At 44.2% G+C, this 24,982-nt stretch overlaps 2 protein-coding genes and 1 pseudogene across 5 annotated transcripts; 1 reads left to right on the forward strand and 2 right to left on the reverse strand.

Moving 5' to 3' along the window:
- The first annotated feature begins 14,028 nt into the window (after nt 1–14,028).
- On the forward strand, nt 14,029–15,164 carry LOC133915248 (PRA1 family protein E-like). The gene has a single exon (XM_062358331.1). It carries the CDS (start codon nt 14,182–14,184, stop codon nt 14,869–14,871), a length of 690 nt encoding a protein of 229 aa, XP_062214315.1. The 5' UTR covers nt 14,029–14,181; the 3' UTR covers nt 14,872–15,164.
- Nucleotides 15,165–15,788: 624 nt separating this feature from the next.
- On the reverse strand, nt 15,789–18,343 carry LOC133914010 (DNA (cytosine-5)-methyltransferase 1A-like; annotated as a pseudogene).
- A 277-nt stretch (nt 18,344–18,620) lies between these two features.
- Nucleotides 18,621–24,842, reverse strand: LOC133915249 (E3 ubiquitin protein ligase DRIP2-like). Of its 4 annotated transcripts, none has more exons than XM_062358334.1 (9): nt 24,455–24,584; nt 23,387–23,475; nt 23,086–23,303; nt 22,139–22,238; nt 21,008–21,221; nt 20,087–20,424; nt 19,949–19,999; nt 19,783–19,855; nt 18,621–19,265 (listed from the first exon to the last, which is right to left on the reverse strand). In XM_062358334.1, the coding sequence occupies exons 3-9, from the start codon at nt 23,099–23,101 to the stop codon at nt 19,071–19,073; spliced, it is 987 nt and encodes a 328-aa protein (XP_062214318.1). In that variant the 5' UTR covers nt 23,102–23,303; nt 23,387–23,475; nt 24,455–24,584; the 3' UTR covers nt 18,621–19,070. The 4 variants fall into 4 exon arrangements, with proteins under 4 accessions (XP_062214318.1, XP_062214319.1, XP_062214320.1 ...); XM_062358335.1 differs by having other exon boundaries at nt 23,387–23,570; nt 24,455–24,581; XM_062358336.1 differs by lacking the exon at nt 23,387–23,475.
- Nucleotides 24,843–24,982: the final 140 nt, after the last annotated feature.

The following is a 24,982-nucleotide window of genomic DNA, read 5'->3' on the forward strand; positions in this document are numbered from 1 at the left end:
TGATGGGTGAGTTGGCTAGTTGGGCTGGCCTATGGGTTGTGGCCTGGGTGAGTTAGGCTGGTCTATGGGTTGGTATTTTGGGGGACCCGTGGGTACTCGCAGGTGAAATTGAAAACCCGAACCCAATCTGGCCCATTTCAAGTACGCGATCCGTCAGACCCGTGGGTGAAAATCTAGATCCGAATCCGAACCCATCGAATGCAGAACTCGCGAGTACCCAGACCCACGGGTCCAATTGCCATCCCTATCTCTTCCCGTCACCCCTCCCACTGGCCTATCTCCTTCATGGATCTGAGCACCTCCGCGCGAGATCGAGCTCCTCGTCATCGGATCTGAGCACCTCCGTGTGGGATCAAGCTCCTCCTCATCGAATCTAAGTATCTCCGTGTTGGGATCAGAGGCAACAATGGTTGTTGGCAGGAGCGGCCCGAGCATCCAGTCGGCTGACCCATCATTGCTTCGCCTCCATTTGGGCACCGCTAGCTCTGTCCCCATTGCAGCGTTGGAGTCCCGCGCGGAGAGCCCTGAGGCAACCCAACAAAACCATACAAACTCTCTCTCTCTCCATCAAAGTTGCTTTTAAGTTTGTATGATTTTTCTTGAGGACATGCAAATATTTGCCTCTAATTTTTACTAATATGCTTATGATATTTTTTTTCTCTCATAGGTTTAATTTTACACAATAGAGCGCATATTCCACCTTGATTTGCCAAAGTTGCTTTTAAGTTTGCATGATTTAGCTTGCGGATATACAAATATTTGCCTCTAATTATTACTAATTTGCTTATGATATTTTTTCCCCTCGGTTTTGATTTTACATAACATAGCGCCTATTCCACCTTGATTTGCTCAGGCAAAACTGGAAACAAACCGATTTTGTTGAAAAGAACAATACAAATTGCTCTGATTTTTGTTCAAGGAATAGATACATCTGATTTACCTTCACATATTTAATATAATTGTTTTTTTTTATTTTTGGGTGGATAAGGAAAGAACAGATGGTCTTCCCTTCTGCATGGGCACATCTTGCTCCCTGTCTGGCTTCTCTGTATTGCTTCCATTCTTTGGTCTGTTGAAAGGCTAATTACAAAAAATGAAATGGGTGGAGACTATCAAACAATATTTTACTAAAAATACATAGCCGTGTCCTAAAATCATTGGAATGATAACTTCAGATTTCTAAATAGTATAGTACTATAAACTTTATGGGGGCCCAATAATTTAGGCCTAGTGAAAAGCACAAGAGGGCATGATTTCTTTTAGATTTTTAGAATCCAAAATTTGCAAACATGTACGACCGTTTTTGAATTTTGGAAAACTATACTCCTCTCAGCCTTCCAACGAGTGACATGAACGTGCAATGGGCGATAGGAGGTGGTCTATCCCTTGGATTGGACGAATCGACCATGGTGGCATCTACATCGGATGCCACCCATATATCGCCCTTCCGAAGGGCGACAACTGCCTCTGTGCCATGGGCCCTACTGAAAAAGTTGTTGCTCATTGGAAAGGTGACAACTTTTCATATATATGGGGAAGGGGGGGAGGGGGGGGGGAGAGCGGTGAAGCTCTGCTAGATCCATTATATGGTTGGGGTAATAATTCAAATCTTGGTTTTTTCTATAAACCAGTTAGGATAGCTATCAGATCTGGTTTGTGACATAAATAGCCATCATATCTAGTTTTTGACATATGTTATGCATATAATCTAGAATTTAGTGATATTATAGCAATGTTAGCAGTAGGTTTTTAGGAATAGTTGTACTGTTATTAGATCTAAGTTTTTTGAGTAACCCAAAGTAACCGTTAGACCTATGTTTTTTAGGGATAGTTAAACTGTTATTAGATCTAGATTTTTAGAGTAACATAGAGTAATTTTTAGATATATGTTTTTAGAGTAGCATTAGTTGTTTATTTTTATTATGTTATATTATTGTAGATCTAGCATATATAATTGTTGTAAGCCGAAATAATATTATAGTTTTTTTTATCAATCGTGGGTAGGTATGTTTCGGATAAGTGCTATTTCAAGGTTTTTATGGAGAAGGGGGCATTGTTTATGGACCGCAAGGGTTAGACCTGTTGGGTTTTTACTCGGTGGACACAGGTATATCTAGATCAATAGAGAAGACTTATGTGATATTGTACATCTGATTAATGTAGGGTTTCATAATAGATCCCAAGTAACAAGAGCCAACCTTTAGCGTTGTAGTGGATCCTGGAAATGAAGGTGTCTACTAGGATGTGTGAAAGGTCGAGATGTCGCCTATAGGGAGGAGGGTGAATAGATGTTCCTATAAAATAAAACTTTGCATCAGATTAATAGAATCTGGAACTTTCAGGTTCCGAAAGTTCCGAGCTCAACATGGAGTATCCGAGTACATAACACGAATTCAAAATTAAAGTGCCCCTAAGCAAATCTAATTGATTATAATGTTTACCACATGTTCCAAAGGATGTCTAAAGACTTCTCCACGGTTCTCTTGTAGTCAAAAGCTTACAATCAAGTAGATCGGGCAAATCATCCAAAAGTCAACTAGAATAAATATGAACTCAAGTAAGAAAGGAGACAAAGATTTATTTTCTGAAGTTTGGATACCTCCACTTGAGGTTCCTGCGTCTCCATTGAGGAGCTCCAAAGAGCTAGATCTCTTTCAACCCTAATCCTCACCAAGCGACCACCTAGATCGAGATTGGGCTTACTCAAATGTTCTCTTCCCTTATGGAGACGAGGATGAACCTTCACAAACGTCCCGAGACACACCACAAGATTAGGTGCTTGTTGGGAATGACCTCCAAGAGCAACAAACACGATGTTGAACAGCTTGACGATGAACTCAAGTGATCAAAGATGGGAATGACACTCACTAGCACTCTTTCTCAAAATCTCAAGCCAACTCTTAAATCCTTGCAAGAACTAAAGCCAAGAGGAGTGGGGAGAGCTTCTGAAGGGGCTTTGAATTCTATGTCTCAAGGTTGTTCAGCAGCAAAAGAAAGTGGGGGTGAGGGGGTATTTATACCTAACCCCCCCAAAACTAGCTGTTACAGTACTTTCTGGACTTACCCAAAAATTCCGGGTTTAACATAAAACTTTTATGTTAGCTATAGACTTAGCAACTAAGGACCCCTACCCGGAAACAATCCGGAGGTTCCAGCACCCGGAAGTTCCAGATCAACTTGAAACTTCTAGGTTAAACTCAGAGGCCCTAACCGAGCACCCTTGTCCGGACTCAATCTGGAGGTTCCAGCTACCCGAAACTTCCAGGTCAATCCATCCGGGTTGAATTTAAAACACCACACTGAGCACCCCTGCTCAGAGCTCCACCCGGAGGTTCTGGCAACTCGGAACTTCCGAGTTGCTCCCGGAACTTCTGGGTACATAGAGCAACAAAAAAAATTTCAGTGTTCGTGAGGTGTTGTGTCTCTTATTTTTAGTCTAAAATGGTACTTTGAGTATTGAGATATCTTCAAGTAGATCTACACACATCCCTCTTGATAGTACGATATTCCTAAACTCAAATTCAAAAGAAAGATGAATTTAAATATATAGAGTATTCATATGCTGCTTCTCTTTTCCCATTTTGAGGGTTCCTAGCGTCATATAAATTCTTCATGGGACTAATACCTGTTAATAAACTCATTTAACTTTATTAGTCCTTAATTGTTTATCATCAATTATTCAAAACCCACATAGGGGGCCTATATGCACTTTCAATGTGTTCCAGATAACTAATACCTCAGTTTGAAGGAGGTACCTAGAGCAAACAATTGAGAGAGGTTGGCCACCTATGTTGCTTGTTCAATGAAGGTACATGGAGAGAGTTAGGGAGTTGTAGGCTTATTGTCAAGGAGAATGACGAAATGGTGGCACACGAGATGGAAGAAACAGATGTTTCTTCGACACCAACAATAATTGTACCCTAAATTTAACTTCAAAAGCACTTGTGTTAATCTACGTAACATTTGTTCACAGAGGGACCTCATGCAACAGATAGAGGTGGAGGCCACTACTAGTGTCCATTAGCTAGACCATGGATAGAGGTCCCTACCCATGAGATATATGGGTTTTTTTACATGATCTACGAGAAGGTGCACAAGATAATGAAGATGTTCACTTGTAGGTCCACTCTGGACGTTGCTCCTTGGCCCCCCACTACTCGATCGGCTCAGACGCCTCTTGTTCGGCCTCCTCGCCCCTCCTTGACGACGATGGCCATTGCTCTGAATCCTCACCCCTCAGTGATGTTCACGGCTTGGCCTCCCCCACCCCTACGTCCGACGTATACTGAGCATTACGACGACATCTCCTCCAGGCCCTCTTATATTGGTGTCGATAAGCTCTACGGTGGTAACTCCTCTAGGCCATCTTACATAGATGTTGGTGCATCCTCATCTCATGCCCATATCAGAGAGTCAGGTACCTCTATCAAGAATAGATTATGTACTTCATAAAATTCGCATTCACAATTGGTGCTAACATGTTTTTCTCTGTAAACCACATGTAGTATTCGACGATTTCAATGACATACAAACGACGATAGAGTACGTGGAGCAGGTCATCAAAGAGGGTTTCATGCACCATGTGGATGACCTTGACACCTTCCTTGCCCTGGGTCATAGGCAAGACGAGATCGGACCCTCTCAATTAGGTGGCGCACCTCTCGTAGGCACGCAATCGACCCCAGAGGTGTACACGACGCTAGCTCCCAACGGTTGGCCTTCGCGGGCAGTTTTCCTGCTGGACCTGCTCATTTACTCAACATACCACGTGAGAGCACAGGGCCATAGGGCGCCGAGACCATATGAGCATAGGAGGATCATCCCAAAGCGGGGACACATTTTGAGTTTAGAGAGTATTTTAGTGACTATGTTGCTTGTATGAGATATTGTGCACATCTTATTCTACTATGTTAGTATCCTACATACGATTTATTTTTTTAGCTTCAATCCTCCATCAGCATCGTGACAGAGGACTCCAAGGAACCGTTCCATCAGCTTTAGGGAGTACTTTATTTATTTACTAATGTAAAAAATTGTGATGTTACATCTTACCAGGGTGCCATGGATTCCTGGAGGAACCACCTCCTCGGAGTGCCACTCTGTTATGAGTGTTCGTTGTGCTTGTGTGGTAACTGAGCCCATATGTCGACCTTTGGTAAAAGGTTCTTCACATGTCACGGAATTGACCCCGATTTCATGGTGTGTTCTTCTTTCCCACTCTTTCGTACCTACCAATACCAAATTATGAACTACACTCATATCGCCACATTTATCAACCGCAGCTTTGTCGCTTCAAGGAATGGATCGACGTGGTGAGGCCATCATTCAATGGGGGATGGATTAGAGAGGCAGAAACCAAATGGGAGTACGAGATCAGTATGAAGGAAGCACACAGAGGCAGGAGGCATGTTAGGAGTGGCAACATGGACGTCAGCAGAGAGAATAGAAACACAAGTGGTAGGATAAGGATCTTCAAAGACGAGAGGAGGAAAGCCGCCTCCGGAAGGACATTTTAAGGAGGCAGAAGACCAAACTTCAGAGGCTCGAGGAACTACTTTAAAGGCATCAAGCTCTCCTATATCACCAAGAAGAAGAGGAGAGCGAAGCGGCACATGAGAGAAGGTGGAAATATCTCTGCTCCGCGCAGTAGAACCCATGTTCTATCCCTAGTATTGTAATATTTATAATTATGTACCTTAACATTTGTATTAATCGTAGACATTTACCTTTGAGAATAGAATTGTCGGTTCTACTCTCCTCGTCCAATTAATCCACTTTTTAAAATATCTCAAAATTTATATTAATCATGAATTGAAGGATTTGATTACTCAATATTCGTCCAGAATGGATTCACAACAAGCTCTTTTTCTTTTTTTATTCTTGCTTGTAGTAGTCCCAATATTCCAATACTACAACGTTAGCAACATTTTGTCTCGATGAAAAATCTTTTTTTTTGAAGTTACGTATTTAGAACATCTGATTGTTCATAAGTTGATCAGTCACAATAAAATAAGTCTGTGATTAAAAGAAATGTGTATCGTCTTGATTGGTGAAAGGGAAAAAGGTGTATTTGTTGACTTCTGATTTGTTAATTGTTTTCTTTTGTTCATCTTGGAAGTCTGAATCTGCTGGCCCGCTGAGTGCATGGTTCCTCCTTTAACTGTTTTTCACACAATGCTTATGCAGTAACCAAGTGGCACCAGCTCCCATCTGAAATTCCTCCAAAAAAAATCGCCAGGACAACATAAGCCCCAAGCAACGCTTCATCACTAGCTCCCAGTGCCTTGAACTTGGGGAACGAGGCCACATTGGGGGAGAAGTGGAGGATGGACACAGTGGTGGAGTAGGAGGGACGCAGCGGTGGGGAAGGGGAAAGGAAAACCTAGAGGAGTAGAAAAGCCCTTCGCAATGGCAAGGCGGCCGTCGCCGACGGGAAGGGGAAGCCATCAGCGATGTGGGGAAGGGGAGAGTGTGGAGAAGTCACGAGCACCATGAGGTGATGTGCACACCTACATTATTATTTGTCGAAGTTGTGCACGGTTATGGCAATGGTAAAACATGGATGGTCATGGTATTATGTAGAGTAGTTCCATTTCATCGTCCTAGCACTGGTGTGGCTAATTTGCTCGGTTGCACTGATAAAAACTTGCAGAACATGTTACTAATCCACCAGCTATGCCAAATAGGTGATGACTGGTGGGAAAACCTCCCAAGGGCATGTTTGGAAGGAAAAAGGATACTTTGAAACTCAAATCCTTAGAATTTGGTACAAACTTGAATTGAATCCTAAAATTCATAGAGTGCCCCCTGCTCCAAATGGCCCTAATTGTTGATTAGATGCACTATTCTCCTCAACGTCTTGCCAATATTTGCTCTTCATGTATCCTCCTATATCCTAGAATGTTTAGTTTAGAATGCCAGCATACATCACGTGTGTTTTGAACTTGCAACATAATTTTGTTGTTGTTTTGTACTCCTAGGAGGCCTAGCTAGCATTCAGTCAGCATCATGGGGTCGAGCTCCTTGAGCCCAAAGGTGGCCATGGGCCCAACTCTGCTTGAAATTTTCTTTAGAAAACACTAATATTCACCACTCCTATACCAATAAGAACACCAAATTTGAATGTGTCTCTGGGTGTGCCATCTCTTAGCTTGCACTCCTCAACATTTTTCTTGAAGCTCCACCACTGCTTATGATGTCTCTTGTTATGCTGCTTAAGCATGTTTCTATAGGATTCTTCCACAACTAGTGTGTTCTACAATGTAAGCGGTGAATGCGTCAATCGATCTAGAAATTTGAAGTTACATATTAGTTTTTGTTACAGATCTTTGAAAGAAAAAAAATTGAAATAGAGGCCATTTGGTTAACAGTCTGTCTCGCGTGAAGGCGATCTCTGTCCTGCCTATTGTATTTCCATTTGTCACCAATAGTGAGAGATCAACCTTGGGCAATGGGTAACGGTAGCTATTGATGAACGTTAAACCCTATTTTTCACCCCCCGAAACAGGTAAATAAATAGGGTAAATATTTTGTTCTACGTACTTTAGCCGTACTAACGCTCACTATTCCACTAGTTTTGGTGCACCAACTTATTTTATAGAAAAACCAAAAAGATGAATAAAAAGGCGCCACTGAAGGTTCAGGTGAAAACGAGCCTCTTGCATAAGGTTCAGCCAACTGGACAAACCTCATCGCATTCGGTTACTATTCGATCGAAGAAATCAGTGACCAAATCCGAACATTTTTTGCTGCAATTTTCCGCCGTTCACCCAAAAAAATCTATGACTAAACAGCTAGACGTGTTCGACTGCAGTTTTCAGCCGTTCGGTCATAGTTTTTGACCGTTTGGATGGAGAAATCTACGATTGAATAGCTGGATGTGTTTGGCTGCTATTTTTAGCCATTCGGCCAAAGAAGTCTGCGATCGAACGGCTGGACGAGTTTGGCTACAATTTTTAGTCGTTCGGCCAGGGAAACCCATGGTCGAATATTTGTTCAGCACAGAGGCCGCCCAACACCAACCTTAGCCTTGTCGGCGCCCTTGCTAGGGCCAACTAAGAGGGGCTCGGCCCAGGCCAGCCAACATCTCCACCTAGGCAGGTTGGTGCCTTCACTAAGAGGGGTTTGGCCTATGGTTGGCTGGCGCATTCACCAAAGCCGACATGCGCCTCCACTAGGCCGAGCGACACATTCATTAAGGCCATCTGGCATCCTTTTCGGGGGTTGACCGACGATCTTAACCATGGGCTGGCCGACCACTCCACCTAGGTTGGTGTGCCACCTAGGTCGCCTGGCATGCATTAGGCCAATGGAGAGGGGCTCGACCCGAGGCTAACTGGTGCCTCTGCCTAGGTCGGTTGGCACATTCACCGAGGTTATCTGGCTCCCTTGGCCCAATTCAGCTGAAGGGTGCCCCATGACCACGAGGCCACCCAGCGGGGTTTCCACCGTCTCCTAGGGGAATCCAAGGCAGGAATCACATTAAGGTTCAAGCCACCCGACGGACTCAGGACGCCGCCTGGTGCTTTGTGCCAAGTCAGGACAACAAAGGCCAACCGATCCAACCGACTTAAATGGGAAGGTCGACTGGCGCCCATGTGTATTCCACTCAACAGGGTTGGTGTTGCCTGGCGCAACAACCTACCCTGATTGACGCCCCTATAAATAACCCTTCATTTTAACTCTCACATATCATCCAATCGAATCATCCAATTCCATTCCCACCACTTCTAAGGTGCAATGTAGGCTCTTATGCATCTCCAAGGTGTATTATTGGTGATGCCAGGAGAGTTAGTAGCTAGGTATTAGACTAGGAAAATATAGTAGAGATAAATGGAGGAAATATAGCATGGATGTCAGAATTTCGGCGCTCCAACAACTTTAGTGAAGTTCTCCTATACAAAGAGTTGGCTCCTCTTCTTGTCCGGTAACACCTTTTTATTATCTTTTTTGTTTATATGCCATTTCATGTTGGGTAAATTAATTTATTTGGGTTCCTCGACTAGTTTTGCAATGTTAGACCGCATTGCTAGATGATAACTTGCAAGGTATTAATTCTATGCGTAGACGTGATGTCTAGACTATAAGGTACCTTGGAATATTGGTAACCTCGTGGGAGACTGCAGATAAGTAGCAGCCATCGTGAAATCAGCTAAGTTTAGTTTACTTATTTAGCGGCCCGATGGTGGCGGAACCATTATCTGAAATAGACCTATTCCGTGCCCCAAAGTATTGAATTAATTAACAAAAAATCATGAGATTGTGTATGGCAAATGTAATAAATTGGTGATGCTGTATCCGTGACTATGTTGAACATTTCTAGGTCTTACATGTTACTAGACTCCGGCTAGCTCCCTACTCACCCTTGGTCGTGTCAAGTGTCCTGCAATAGGTTTGAGTTTGCATGACAAACACCTTCATTGCTCTCTTTTACTCTAACCCTAGTGTTGATATTCATATCACATTTGTTTTTCTTTGGAAACTACGATACCCTGAAATACTCTAATATGAAATGCTACGACAAACCCCGTGTACTTATAGATATCTATTTACATAGCGTAAGTATCGCCAACAGTCACCATCGGTTAGGATCCACATAAGTTGTCATGTAAAATGAACACTAACAAGGGGGATTCAGGGCCCGTACTGGAGGGGCTGCAGCACGGGCCCAGCCCAAAAAACCTAAGGGAAGCCCATAAGAAACTCAGTTATTTCCATGTGTTATTTAGCCTGCGAAACATGAAAAAAAAACCCAATAACAAGAGGCCCAGGACCCCTCCAGCCTTAGGCTGAATCCACCCCTGACACGTAGCATCTTGATCGGTGAAAAAAAAAAAAGGTGTATGTGTTGATTTCTGGTTCATTGATTATTCCCTTTTGTTCATCTTGGAAGTCCGAATGCATGGTTCCTCCCTCTAACCGTTTCGCACTTTGTCAACGCTGCTTGTGCACTAACCAACTGTTACCAACTCCATCCGCAACCATTCCCTCTGAATGAGATATATGTTTCTTGTTGTGACAGTTACTTGATATATAGCTTCTGCATATATAGATCTAGAATTTCGAAGCTACATATTAGTTACTACACAACATTGAAAGAACAATTTGAATCAGAAATGGTTTTCGTCTTGCATTGCTGCCTAGAGCATTTCGGTTAGTCACCACTGATCACTAGTGAGGATCAACCCTGGGCAACGGGTCAAGGTCGCCACCATCGGTTAGGAGCCAGCAGGCAAGAGGAAGCGAACCAAATCTTTATGCTAATTCAGAGGAGCCAAGCTTCTCTAGATCTTCCATTTGGTTCAGGAGGCTAGAATGTTTGGCCCTAACCGCAAGACATTTTTTCCTCTCCAGTGGAGAAGCCAGGCTCTGACGGCGACCTGGAGCCCCTTAAATCATCCACATCTCTTACTCGAGAATGGTCCCAAACAAGGTGGATCCACATGGTGTACTTGGAAGCCCCTTCAACACTGATGAATGCAGAGCTATGAAATAAGGTTCTCTTCTGCATCCTCCTCTTTCTCTTTCTTTTTTCCTCCTCCTATTCTTCTTTTCTCATTATCCTCCATGCCCAAAAATAGAAGGGAGTTCCCAAGTGCTCTGTGGTAAGGCTTGAGCCCCCTCGCCCCCTTCTCAGTGGATCTGCTGCTGCCGTTTAATTTTTGATATGAAAGATGAAGAAGAGAAGAAAGAAGTGCCCATGGCTTATGCTCCGCTGGGCCCAAAATGACGTGCGTTTTTTTCGGCGCGTTTGGAACTGCTCGCGCCTTTTTCTGGAGACTGCCACCCCTTCTCTTTCCATGCTGTTTGGTCTGGGCGATCGGGCCGCGGCACGTGACATGTCTTCCTTGCCCATTTTCTGTGACCGTGACAAGTGACGGCCGGGTCTCTTGGTCGCTTCGGCCGCTCTGCCTCTCCTGCATCTGCATGGCCGTCCAATCCGATCCGCCGGACGAGCATACCGACAGGCAGGCGTGGCCGGGTGTGTCAGCCGGAGGCCGGAGGCGGCCGGGAAAGGCCCGTTCAACGTGGGGACGTCCATTCGGTACGGTGTCTGCTTCCCCGTGTCCGGAATCAACCAGCATGTGGTTGCATGGCACGATAACGATGGCTACTGTTCAGAAAGCTGTAGTGATCGGCTAGACCATGCATGGTTCAGGAATTCTCCCAAGACTTCGAATAGTAGAGGCTTAGGTTATGTTTGTTCGGTGGTTTTTTGAATGTCTACTTCTGATATAAGGGTATCTAGATTTATTTTTAGTCTTTAGTAAAGATTATTTTTTTTATTAGAAATCATAAAAAAAATCAATAGAAACAAACTGTTTATTTGGAAAGGAGAGTCATAGGCTTGTTTGGAACAAAGAGTTCTCTCAAGAACTTCAAATAATTATGTCACTTAGGATCACGACGTGAGGTTTTGTCAACGTGACGATGCTAGAATGGGGACTTTAGCAGGATCCAGGAGATTGCTCGTCTAATCCTGAGAGAATAGCCTTCCTTTTGTTTTTTCCACGGGACTTGTTGCTCGCTTTGTTTTTCAATAAAATAATTGTGTCATTTGTGGGATTTTGGTAGAAATATCTCACCCAGGAAAATCTCTTTCCAAAAGCATACATTCGGTCTTCCATCTCATGTATCCATATGGTACATGCATGATCATTTGCATTTGGTTGGAGCATGTTAGCACGGGCTTGGTTCAAGATAGCACCTTCTCAAGCCTATTAAGCACCCCCTTCCCAAAGCGGCAAAAAAAAACCCAAGCCGTGAGCCCGTGAGACCACCAGACAACATCAGTCCATGCTCCTGGCCCCTGTGACTGCAAGCAACGAGGGAGCATGCGTCCCTGCCACCGGTGGGCCATGAGATGACACCCTTCTCGCTTTCTCGGTCTTGGCGGGTGGCAGTCGGCAAATCCCGTCGGCCTCAGTCCTGAAGCTGCCGCCCTCCAGTCCCCGACCACCCTGCAACCTTTGTTGTGCGCCCTACAGGCTCCTGGACGGACCCGAGATCCTCTCTGTCTATCCTTGATTCTCGACGCCACCATACAGCATACAGGCTCTCAGATCTCCTCCGTTGGTCCGCCCCAAGCCTCCCTTACCGCCTGGCATCAGCTGGTTGGCTTCCCTCCACCTTGGCGCCCTGAGCCCCCGACGACTAACACTAGCGCCGCCCTGCAGCTACAGGCTCCCCTGCAGGAGTACTGTTTGTTTGGGGGCAACAGAGAGAGAAAATCCAAAGGGGGAGAAATTGCTCATCTTTGATTACATACCCAAGGGGAGCCTCTCCATATTCTTGCATGGTCAGACTTCACTCTGCTCTGCTCTTTGTTCTGTACTTCTATCCAGCATAGTTAATTTCTGATGAGCGGTTGGGATATCATTATAGCTCATGCTTTAGCTAATTCTTTTAGCTATCGTTAAGCAATTGGTATGACATTTCTACGTTGCTTACGAGAAAGTAGTTAATTTCCATGTGAAACGCTTGTGAACTACTATGTTTCAGCAAATACTTGTCAGAACATTTACTGATTCAGACGTTCCAAAGGGATACAATTGTACTTGTGTAAGCAATAGAATTTAGAACTTAATGAAGTTTGGATTGCAGTGCTTTTGATTAAGCTACCAAAATGTCAGTTTATACCTTAACATCTAGAAAATCTTATGTTAATTTCAGAACATTTCATGTTTCTGGCCATTGTAAAAAAGTTTAGCAGTATGAATAAATTGTTCATGTTAGGTTTAGTGAAAACAATCTAGCACCTTATGTAATTTAGTTGTAGTAATTAGCACCCCTTTTGCTTCATTCTTGGGTCTACCACTAAGTATGTGGAAACCCATTTTTACGCTTTAAACCTATTTATTCCTTCACGCTTCCAAATATTCAGCGCCTAAAATTGCGCACTTGATTTTAGGCGACCATGTGAATACCAACGAGTTTAGGGGAGAGGTTAGAGTTCGGGGTTTTAGGGTTCACCAGGGACTCCGGGGGTTAGAGGGAGGCTGAGTGGGTTACGACGTGGCAACAGTGGCATCGCCAGAGCCGTGAGTGACAGGTGGGTGGTGGGCGTGCTTGGTGGCGAGGGAGCTCAAAAATAGATTGGTTAGCGCAACGGCGGGTAGTGGATCCGGCGTCAGGGATGCCACCGGAGACGGGAGGAGGTGGGCGACGCGGGGTAGAGCGGCGAGGCAATAGTGACACTGTTGGAGCCACGGGCGGCAAGCGAGCAGTGGGTATGGTTGGTGGTGAGGGAGCTCAAAAATAGATTGGTTAGCATAACGACGGGTTCAGAGTTGGGGACGCCACTGAAGACGAGAGGGGGTAGGCGACGTGGGGGCAGAGTGACTGGGGTAAAACAAGAAGAAGAGTAGTGCGTTGGAGATAGAAGATAGAAAAATTAATGTAAATCATCGAATTAAGATTGGATGGTTTAGATTCGTCAGATAAAAAAAAAAAGGAGTCGGACAAATAGCATCCGCCTTATTTCTATCATTTGATCTTCCAACGCTTCAACTAGGAATGTAAGCAGACAGTTCACTAGCCCACATAAGAGCTTGCATGCTACTTTATTTTTCACCAATTAGTACAAAAGTGAATAAAAAATATAACTATAATTATGATTAAACATACCTATGAGCCCACAAACTCGCCCCGTTTGCATCCCTAGCTTCCGCTTCATATCCAAAAAAAGGCATTAAAATAAGCCCGCGAAGTAGCCAATTGAGTCTTAAAAATCTCCAAACCTTTTGGTTGAGTGGTAAAAAATTAAATTCCGCTCTAATCTATCAACGCTTCGACAAGCAACTTCATGTCTAGGGTTTACAAATATGTTCCCTCTACAAACCGGCCCCCAATGATTACTGCGAAAATTGTGGTAACCGTACAATAATTCAGTGGAATTTGGTAAAAACCGATAGAATTTCGTTAAATTTTCGATTTTTTAATTTTGAATTGAAACTTAACCAAAAACCAATCAATCTATAAATACATCGCAAAAAAAAAGACATTAAATAAGCCCGCGAAGTGGCCAATTGGGTCTTAAAAATCTCCAAACCTTTCCCCTCTCTAGTCTCTCTCCTCCATCCAGATCCGCTTGGCAGCCCGATCGAAGCGAAGCCAAACCCAGCTACGCAAGCCGCGAATTCCACCCGCCCGATCCAGCGCCACCGCCGGAGGTTCGCCTGCATGTCGTCCTCCACTGCCTCCTGGTCACGCTACGGCTCCGTCCCCACCTCCCCGCCTCCGCCGCCGCTCAAGCCGGAGGATGTAGCGGCGGCGGCCGCGGTTACGGACGGGGAGGCAGCGGCCTCGTCGTCGTCGGCGACGACGGCGGCGGAGGCTGGCGTGGCCTTCTTCTCCCGCGCGCGGGCGTTCGCGGGGGCCGCGGCGGGTCGGCCGCGGGCGTGGCGGGAGGTGCTGGACCCCACGGCGTTCTCGCGCCCGGACAGCTGCGGCGAGGCCCGCGCGCGGGCGCGGCGGAACTTGGCCTACTTCCGCGCCAACTACGCGTTGGCCGCGCTCGTGCTCGTCTTCCTCGGCCTCATCTACCACCCGGTCTCCATGCTCGCGTTCCTGGCGCTCTTCGTGGCTTGGCTGGGTCTCTACTTCGGACGCGGCGAGGGGGAGCCGCTCGTGTGCCTCCGCCGCGAGGTGGACGACCGCGTCGTGCTGGCCGTGCTCTCGGCGGCCACGGTCCTCGCCGTCGCGCTCACGCGAGCGGGGCTCAACCTCCTCGTCTCCCTCGTCGTCGCCGCGGCCGTCATCGGCATGCACGCCACGTTCAGGGTGAACTACTACCTCGACGAGAGGGACGTCTTCGACGGCGCCGGCGCCTCCTTCACGGATAGCGGATACGGCTACGCTCTCCCAAGATAAGGGAGGCATTCAGCTGATGAGATTGTTGGCTGGTGACATTGAGGGGATTCTTGGTGGCCCTGATCCATCCGTCGGATTCTGTAAGGTGTTCGTGGAAGCTGTAATTTTCTTGAAATTTTTGCAAGGTATTCTTAACCGTTTGTGTAGTTTGCATGTTGTGCATATCCTTTTGCGTTCCTTTTTCAGGGGCGGGGTTGATTTGTTTGTAGTGTTGTGTTGTTTCAGAGAATTTTTTTGAGGTGATTGGGATGATTTAAATCTGTTTTCAAGAGAGAAAGAAAAATTGTAAGGCATCCCTTGTGACCACTAAATTTTCAAGAGAAAGAAAATATGTTGATTTTCGGGGTGCACGCCGCGTTCCCAGCTAAATTGGGATAAACCTTCTGACCACCAAATGCAATGCTGTTTATGTATGAATATCACAATAGGAGATTTTTTTTTAAGAACTTAGATATGTTGAGCACAGAGGTAGATGGCCACATTTCTCGTTGCAATTCGAGGAAGACGCTCAGCTGATCCTGGTGGTGCTCATCCCTCCCTGCTTGTAGATGCACAAAAAGGCGATCATAAATCCCACTAAATAATTCATGTCATCATGTAACCATCTTGCTATCCTATTGATTTAAGTTACCGTCCACAAAAGATTATACCCCCAATGACTTAGGTCGAAGCTCCCTCTCCCACCACATTATGGATCATAAGATTTCGTAGTATAAATTAGATTGTGAATCGTGAGAATGATTTTAAATTATAACTGTTTGTTTTTACTTTTGGGACTAAAATCATAATCAAAATAAAAAACAAACAGAGCCTTACAAAAGACTATACCCCCAAATCTACGATTATGTTTCTAAGCTTGTATCCATCAGGATCCAATCCTGTTGGTGTTAGCCACCCAATCCTCTATCCGTTAGATGTACAAAAGGCCATTCATGCACAGATTACGTGGATATCATTACAAGGTTCAGAAACAGAAAAAAAAAATAGCAACAGAAGTTACGCAATTCTGCTAAAAGTTGCGTGGAAATGCTCTGAAGCCTTCAAAAAGAAATGCTTTGAACTCTGAATATCTTGTTCTTGTTATGTTTCGGCCACTACAGCAGCACCGAAGCAGGCAAAAGCTACTGAGAATTGATTCATTTTGCACAATGGGGTAGGCATACTTGTTAAGGAACCAATGATCTATGAGCCTACACGCGAAGGTGCTTCACTTGAGATCGGGCACATTTACGGACAGTGACGATCCTGTCTTGCTCCGGGTGGAAGAACATGCCGACCTTGCCCATTGGCTGGGGATCGGTCATGGAGGTGCCCTCCCGGTCCAGCCTCCCGTACAGGCCTTTCCACTGATTGTGCCTTCTGGCTGTGTTGGGCAAGTACCACGGTATCAGGTCCACCATTTGCCCGATCGACAGCTTCACCTGTACTCACATCCTTGAGAATTATAATCATTGGCAATTTGGCATGGTTACATACAAATGTAGTAGAACAAAGTGAACGCAATGGAAGCACAAAGTAATTACCTTCTCATCTGGCAGGTCATGCCAGTCCCAGCCAGGCCTCTTTGGAATGGGCTACGTCAAACGGTTTCCTTTTGGGGATAAAAATCTTGATTTTTTTTTTCTTCAACGTTTCAACGGTTTTTCTTCATGGTTCTCTTAAAGATGAGATTCTCAGGTTATTCCTTTCAGAATGAGATTATTTCTCCTTTTCTTTCGCGATTTCTCTCGAAAGAAAGCTATTAGAGGTGAGAGAAAATAAAGAGAATGAGAAAGAGAAAGAGAATCGAGAAGGTAATGAAATAAAGAGAATATGATTATAGATGGTTACAAAATCCAGCTCGTTCATCTCCTTGGGTATGTGGTCACTTAACGAAAGCTTGTTGCCTCTGATCTTCTTCTGGAACCATGACACAGGCTGTGTTCCGTACTGCGCCACGGGAAAGGAGCGAATTCAGCTGACACTACAAAATCAAGGGCATGGACAGGAGAAACGGGACAGTCAAGTTGGTGTGACACATACCTGTATTGTTGGTTTGCTGGCGCCATTTTCCACGGGTGGAAGATCCCCAACTGTAACTGCCATTGACAGGAAAGGAGCCCCTGCGGCAGTGCTCTTGGCAGCTGCGTAGTATTTGCCACAGGGAGATTCAAGAGGTGGTTAAGTGTGCGGTCCGGTCCGGTTTGGTACGGTATGAATCTATTGCGGTATGATCTGTTTAGGTCTGTTAGTTAAATGGGTCGTGCCGTGTTGGTTCATATGTCACGATTTCAGCCCAGGCACGATCCATTTAAGATCGGGTTGTGTCGTGCTGGTCCACGGTACGGTAGGTTCGATTTTTTTTTTGTCCATCAGTCCGCGAAAAATTAAAAAAAATCACAAAAATTTGCTTTCACTCGAAATCGAACATCCAACCTTTTACTTAAGAGTCAAACACACTACCATTACACCATATATCCTATATGGTATTAAAATTAAACAAATTATATAAAATATTATAAAAATATGAACAGTTAAATAGATCGTGTCGTACCGACCCGTCGTGCCGCGGCTCTGGCCCAAGCACAATCCAAACGGTCGTGCCGTACCGGCTCGGCCGGTTAGCCGTCGTGCCCTATCATGCCTGAGCCAGATCAAAATAACCATACCTCGTGCCAGTCCATTTGACCCGGTCCATTTGACCCCTTTAGATTCATATTCAGCTCAGGGCTAGCGAAGACGTGCATCGGTTCAGGCCACTCAGGAAGGGATGCTAGCCAAGGCAGTGCTCTCCAGGCGCAGCAGCCCAAATGGATGCCCTTTTCCTGGACTGCGCCACACCGTAGGTCCCTGCCTCTAGAATTCCGAATCGAACCTAGGAACATGTAAAGGAAAGTTTAGAAGATTCAACGTTGATTGAATGAAACGCTATGAGCGCAAGAACTACGAGTAGAGAAGTAGGAAGAACATCAGGCACCTGGTATCCCATCTCCAGGAGTGATGCCAGTGTTAGCCTGGAGGTCTGGCCTTTGTTGAACGAAACAAAGTTCCTGACGTTTTCTAAGAGAAAGAATCTGGGGCGGAAATACTCTGCAAAGGACAGGAATCTGGAGCCTGTTCGGACCAGGTGTGTTTTGCTGTTTTCAGCACAGGCTCAAACCATGGAGCATATTGTTTTGTCGGCTGGCGTAATTTGTACCTGGAATAATGGTATTAATAGTCAGACACAAGTTGGAGGAAGGTTAATTAGAAAGGAATTGCAATATGCTATGCTTCAAATAAAGCGTCAAATTTAAGGGCAAAGCTGTAATGCATGTGAAGTTATTTTTAACAAAGAGCTAGCATCTAATTGGTGTACTTAAGCTCAAATTATTATTCCCCTTTGAAACGATTAATAATACAGATGAAATGGAGCTGCCAGGGTATTTACCAAGCTACGTCAGTTTTGAGTGGGGATGGGGGAACCATTTTGGCGCGCGGCGCGGAAGCCCATTTTTTTCCGCGTCGATTTGGGGAATTGGAGAGGGAGCTTTTATAAAAACCCATTTTATTTGGAAACACTATTCTAAATTTCTGAAATGAATGGGCTGTAAGGTGGAGTCTGATTTTATTTGTGGCACAATTCGATAGTAGTAGATTGGTATTGGGCTCCAATACGGATAACTCGTACAAGAATTTGGTTTCAGGAAATTATTCTGTTTTGTGACTTTTTTCCTCCAAATATGTCAGGCACGTGAGCGATAAAATTGGAATCCGGCAAGTCATGAAAATACCGGGCCAACGAAAAATCTTCAATCAGTACTCAATATTAGGCAACATCCTCAAGCAATAATTTCCAGTGCGGTGAATTAACCGAAACAATTCTAGTGCCTAGGGTACACAAGTATACATCGACATACAGTCATATAGAAGACTCCTCTACGAGCTCCATGGAGATCAGAAGACATCATCTCACACACATGACATATATATACATAGACACTTCGTCAGTGAAAAAAGTAGGGTAAACTAAAGAATGCATCAAACTATATAAGATCATAAGAAGCCAATGCCTTAAACTAGAGGATTACAAGCCGAACACGGCTTGTAACACAAACATCTATTTACATCTTAAGCTGCGGGTTGACCCTTGCTGAACTGGTATCGATGCTCGGAGCAATCAGGGGCTCCTATGAATGAAATGACGCAGTTCTGATTCAGAGACGAGGGAAAGCTCTCGATCAGTCATTGTTATTTTCAGTTTCAAGTGGGGGTGGTTCTGGCCTGCCATAGAACACCGTCGCCACAAATCCAGTGGCGGGCGTGCCCACCGATGACCGCACTCGGCCCTTCGGTCCTTTGTCGAGCCAGCAATCTGCTAGGTCGTGCAGGGTCATTCCTGGGCTCACTGGCTTGCCACCGCACAGTAGCTCTACCTGCAAGCACACCTCTGTTGGCCCCGGATAAAATGAGGAACAAAAATGGCAGCTGTTACAGTGACCAATTATACTATCTACCAACGGTAATGATGTTTGTCAAAAGACTAAAAACATGCTCAAATGCATTCGGTAACTTAAAACTTTGGGGCTACTGCACTTATGGGAGCTATACATCGCTCACTGCCTTGCTACCTTGTTATCAGTTTGGAAGTAATCGGAGTTTTTTGCTGTATTGGACAAGGACCAGAAGACGATTGGATGGACCCTGGGCACTGGGCAGTATTGTTTATTAGCTTTTGCAGATGTTGCTCAATGCAAACAGAACGGCAAGAAATTCTCCAAAGTGAAACCAGCTTCAGGGGAGTATCATTTGAAAACAATAGGTTGGCCTTTTCTTCGATCTTTCAAATACAATCATGAAATGATAAGTTTTGTTTAAAAACACTTTAATAATTGAATCTAACAAGACGTAACTAATTGGTATTGATTGCCACTAAGAGAAATAAAGACAAACCTCAGATTCACTTGAAAGATTAAGTTTCTGCACAAGGTACTTCTGTATGAAGGAAGCAGGTAAATCGACATCCCTAGGACGAAGAAATAAAAGCATCACAAATTAGTGCAGAAAAACAAATAGTATTTAGAGCAAAAAAAAAAAAAAACGCAAGGAGATAACTCACTTGATCCTCAAAAATTTTGCAGGTACCTGCGATAGAGGAGGCTGTCCTTTCCTGAAATGAACGTAAAACACAACAGCATGATTTCCGATTTTCATTTAAAACAATAAAAGAAACATTGTAACAAGTCTAGGTTCTCACTGGTCAAAAGCAGCAACGAGGTAGAACCATAATGCTCGCAATCTCCTCTTCTTACTGGGCAGTTTTGCCTTGATCTTTTTCTGTTTACCCTTTAGAATTAACAGTTTCTTGCTTCCAGTTCTTTTCTCCAGATTACCACATCTTGTCAACTGCTTCTTAGTCTTTGCTTGACTGGCAGGAGTTCCATCAACTGGATCATCAGACTTATTTTCAGTTTTATTTACATCTTCTGAATTGGATCTAAGAGACTTTTTATTTTTAGTAGCTCTAAACTGACAGCCCAAAGGTCTCCATCCCCCAACTTTCTTTGTGATGTTACTGCCCCGCAAGGTTGAGTGCTGCATATCAATTGCGTAAAGAACAGGAAATAAGACTAATGACAAAAAATATTTATGAATTCAAATCAAAGACATGACTTTAAAAACAGAAAACAGCACAGACATTTTTGTCGTAGCACAAAACGTGCAACGAAAGAGGTTAAGATGTGGAGAAATTTCTCTAACACATAGTGCAATTGCATGATGCATGCATAGATCACATTCAGGTTCCATGCAACCTTACCAATATGAGGGCATGATATTGATATATATGGAAAACTATCAGGTTTGACATAAAAAAGAAGACTGAGCATGCATCTCCCCTAATGTCCCCAGGTCTAACACATACAGGAACTCTTAAGCTCACCAAGATTGATTGACAAGAGTTGGCTCAATTGATATGTATTAGCCTATTAGTCACATGCTACACCACATGCACACAAAACAAAGGAGAAATAAAAGGAGAAGTGCAAGTTACCTGACCTCCTATACATATACATACGGGTACAATACTAAACATTTTCGATGGTGGGATTTATCGAACTTGAACCATTCTTAATAAAATCAGTTATTAAGGAGAACCAATAAAAGAAAAGTTACATACCAAAGAGATGTTGCGTAAGCATGAAATTTTTGTTCTCCTCTTTGTCAAGTATTTCTGTATAGACACTTGAGGAGCATGGATTGTCAATGAAGATAAAGATCTTTCTTTCCTCTTGATAGGTGATGTAACTGGGGATGTGACTTCTGGGGCCTCAACCTTCTGTCTTTTAAAAGGAAATATCTTTGACCTTACATATTGTAGGCTATGATCAGCTCTGTACAGAAAATCAGTTGGCATGAGCCATAAGCTATAAAATTAGATCAAGTACCTTTCAAGAAAAAGTAACATAAAGAAAAGTTACACTTGCTTGTTATATGTTGTTTGATACCAAAAGGGAATTAGGAACTGAGCCTAGCTCAGTTGATTGAGGGTTTGGATGTACACCTACACCACCTAGGTTCGAGTCCTCTTTGACGCGAATTTGGGTATCTATTTCGTCTTATTTATAATGCCACCTAGTTCCTCCTAGGTCAGTCAAGTTTTTTTATACCAAAAGGGAATGGTTAATCATTAATTAGAGTTAAAATTAGTCAATTTGGGCACATCAGAAGTTACAAAAAGAGCATACACCATGCAATATTATGGTCAGAGGAACTACAATCCCAAGATAAATAAGTAAACAAAACACAGCATACATATAGCATGTTAAGGAATCTAAAAAAAATCATAGCATGTTAAGACCATCCAGCAGCCAAGGTTAAAAGGAGATTAACTAAATGCTAGCAATTTAGATGATGCAACCAGTACAGCGCAATGGTAGTGCAATGATGGCATTGTGAAAACAAGATGATCCAAGATGGCATGTTGTTGCATGCAAGATAATGTCAAAAGCCAGGATGGCACACTTGCTATGGTAGATCGCAAAGGCTATTTCACTTATAAATACCAGTGAGGCAGTGAGGAGAGGTGTTGGAGAAAACATTCTCCCATATTTGGCGCATATATGTTCATCTGTGTTGCACACTCGCACTAGCTTACATGCATTAACATCGATGCCATAATTCAAAAGAGCTAAATTTGCAGCGATACGAAATGAAAAATACAATAATATCTCGAGTTGGTTAGAAAGCCTCAAGATTATGCTATACAAAACAACAATGATATGACTATTTCAAGAAAACAGAAACAAACCTGAGCTTCTCCATTGGAGCACAGCCCAAATCAATGCTGCAAGTAGGGCAACAGCAGACTTCCTTATTTACGAACTCCTCGGATATGCACTTCCTGCAAACTGATTAAAGGTATTTATAAAATCTATGGCAGAGGCAAAATCATGAATTACAAACAAAATTTCTTGGAAGTTGCAAGTCTAATGCAGATAAATAAACACTAATGCAATACTGTCATTTGTTATGACAGGCACTACTACCAGCAGCGGGTCTGACCAGGCTGCACGGCTGGCACAGACAAAGGGGAAGGTGGCGTGGCTTGAGGATGAGTTCACAACAACTTAAAATTAGTTAGCACATCTTCATCTGTTAGTTGGAAACTGTCAGGAGCCAATCCTATAAATAGCACTAGTGTCCTTCTTTGTCTCCCTCTAGCGCCATGTTATAGCACCTTGCCACCAACAAGGCCTATGGCCTAAGGCCAAGGCCTCCATTCCCTCACCAAAGAACATAACATATTTCTTCTCAATATGGTGGTGCGTTACTGAATTTCCAGAACAGTATAGGTGAAACTGTAACCATTTTTTTCACATACAAGCAACTCTTGAAGCTAGCAAAAGCTAAAGATTAAGCAATGAATAAGGCTAAAGAATAAGCATATCCTACCACTCCATTGAAAGTCTGGTTTATTATCGTACTTAAGTGTTTGTTACCTATCAAAATTGCAGGCAACAGCTGGTCTCAGATTAATCGGAGACGAGAAGGCAGAGGAGATCTTGAAGCGGTAGCTTGATCCTATCATCTTACCAACCAAATTATGTCTTATGCGTAATCTAGATAAAAATAAAGTATGCTTGGTTAATTGTCTCTTGATATGTACAGGTCCGGGATCTTGTCCACAGCAAGAGCAAATTTCAGTACAATCCCAAATGGATCAGTGTCCTTGAGGGATGTCAAGAAGGATCTTACCTATGGGTATGTGCATCCCTAACTTCTGTAGTATCTCATGTACTTATTTTGCAAACATTGATGCATGTGGCATGCGCTGTAGGTTGCTCTGAACTATCTTTTAGGTAAGTTGGGAGGGGACTACTCAAAGACGGTTGGTGTGGTCGATATGGGGGGTGAATCAGTGCAAATGGCATATTCAGTCTCCGCAAATGCTGCTGCAAATACTCCAGCTGTGCCTGATGGGAAGGATTAGGTTAAAATATTGCCAAGTGCACATTAGCCAAAAAAGCCAGCTTTACAAACACACTGAAAGGCTCACCAGAACCTGTGAAGGAACAGGTTAACCAACTATTTCTATTTTCTAGCGGTGCCTCCACATCAGACATTTCCTCTCTTTTTTTCCAACCGCTACAGAAATCAAATGAACAGCCAACCTAGCAGTCAATGATCACCAAATTTGAAAGCTTCACTTCCCTATGAGTTAAACATTTACTAATTTCATACTGCAAGCATAAAAAAATTAACATATTAGCTTTTACCTGGGGTGGGAACTGTAAAATCATCTCAAACCACACAATAACTAAAGATGTATCAGAAGTTCAGGAGTCAAGATAAACCCACTCAACAAAGTTCCAAGAATGAAGCTCCCATAACCACCATTACAAAATATTTTTGCTTTTCATGCACTGCGATATACACCTATTCCTAACACATAAAAAAGGCTTGCAACTCTTTTAGCAGCATAAGGGGACCAATCTAGACAAATGTATGGCCTACAACGTGGAAACTCCACTTTTGCCGTGTTATGTAAGCCTCCCATCACCAGAAATCCCAAATAAACTACTTAAGTAATTACTTTTGTTAGGGGGAAACATTAAATGAATATTAAGGTTAGCACACACCACACTCCAGGTAAAGGCAGAATCCATGTAATTTCGCATGGATCACTGAGTACATCCACAGAACCCGCTACTGTTCATGCGAATGATCACTCCTATCACCTCAAAGTCCTCCTAAAACAGTGTGAATAATGAGCCCGGCCTTCCACTGCCCGAAATTAGAACGTAAACTCTCGACAACAAACATACAGAGCGGAAGACTACGCGAATTTCACAGACCAAAAGGACACACCTTTGCCCATCTAAATGGCATCCAAAATGCACTTCTCAACGCTTGGAACGACCGAAGCTGACACCTTTCGCGCATCAACGCAATACCCACACAGATCACTTGCAAATGTTCAAATCTGACACGCGGAAGGATCGGCGCGGCCACCTTCCACGCTCTATGACGCAACCCCCCCCCAAAATACTTTAAGCCACAGAAACCCAAACGGACCTGCCAGCATGTGTGACAAGAGATGGCTGGGGCGTCGGCGAGTACTCACAGGTGTGGAGGCACTCGGTGATGGTGGCGGCGTCGTGGAGGAGGCGGCCGCAGAGCGGGCACGTGAGGCACGCCGCGAGGACCGAGCGCTTCACGCTCACGACGTCCCCAACTCCTCCGTCCTCTCCCGCTCCAGCCCCGGCGTCGGCGGCCGCGGTCGGCGCGGCGCAGGCGAGCAAGGCGCTGTCCATGCCGGCCGGGAGACGAGGGGCTTCCGGTGCCGACGCGCCGCGCCGCTCGCGAGGAGGAGGTCGCGAGAGTTTTGGGGTTTCCCAGCCCTTGCGCTCGCTCGCAGCTTCGATTTCCACGGCCGCGTGAGTGCGACGGTGACGACACGAGGCGCGAGTGACGACGCGTAGCGGCTAGTGGGCTTGGTTTCTGGAACCACCAGGGTTACTGCGTCCGGGTCTGCGGAAAACTCCTCAAAATTTATGGAGACCGAGGAGAGATCGACTGTACAAAATTTTATACCGACCGGTAGAGTCTGTAGCACCCAAATACTATTATGAAAAAAATAACACAACCGACT

The sequence above is a fragment of the Phragmites australis genome, chromosome 4 (genome assembly GCF_958298935.1).
Source record: "Phragmites australis chromosome 4, lpPhrAust1.1, whole genome shotgun sequence".
In the NCBI taxonomy this organism is placed as follows: Eukaryota; Viridiplantae; Streptophyta; class Magnoliopsida; order Poales; family Poaceae; genus Phragmites; species Phragmites australis.

Bases quoted from the DNA above. Each gene is read 5' to 3' on its own strand.
- LOC133915248 (XM_062358331.1), top strand. From the start codon at position 14,182: ATGTCGTCCTCCACTGCCTCCTGGTCACGCTACGGCTCCGTCCCCACC.
- LOC133915249 (XM_062358332.1), bottom strand. From the start codon at position 24,644: ATGGACAGCGCCTTGCTCGCCTGCGCCGCGCCGACCGCGGCCGCCGAC. The intron at 21,222-22,138 runs GTTTGTTTCTGT...TTTTCTGTACAG, and splicing joins GCTCCAATGGAGAAGCTCAG to AGCTGATCATAGCCTACAAT. The intron at 20,425-21,007 runs GTATGTAACTTT...ATTGATATGCAG, and splicing joins GCTTACGCAACATCTCTTTG to CACTCAACCTTGCGGGGCAG.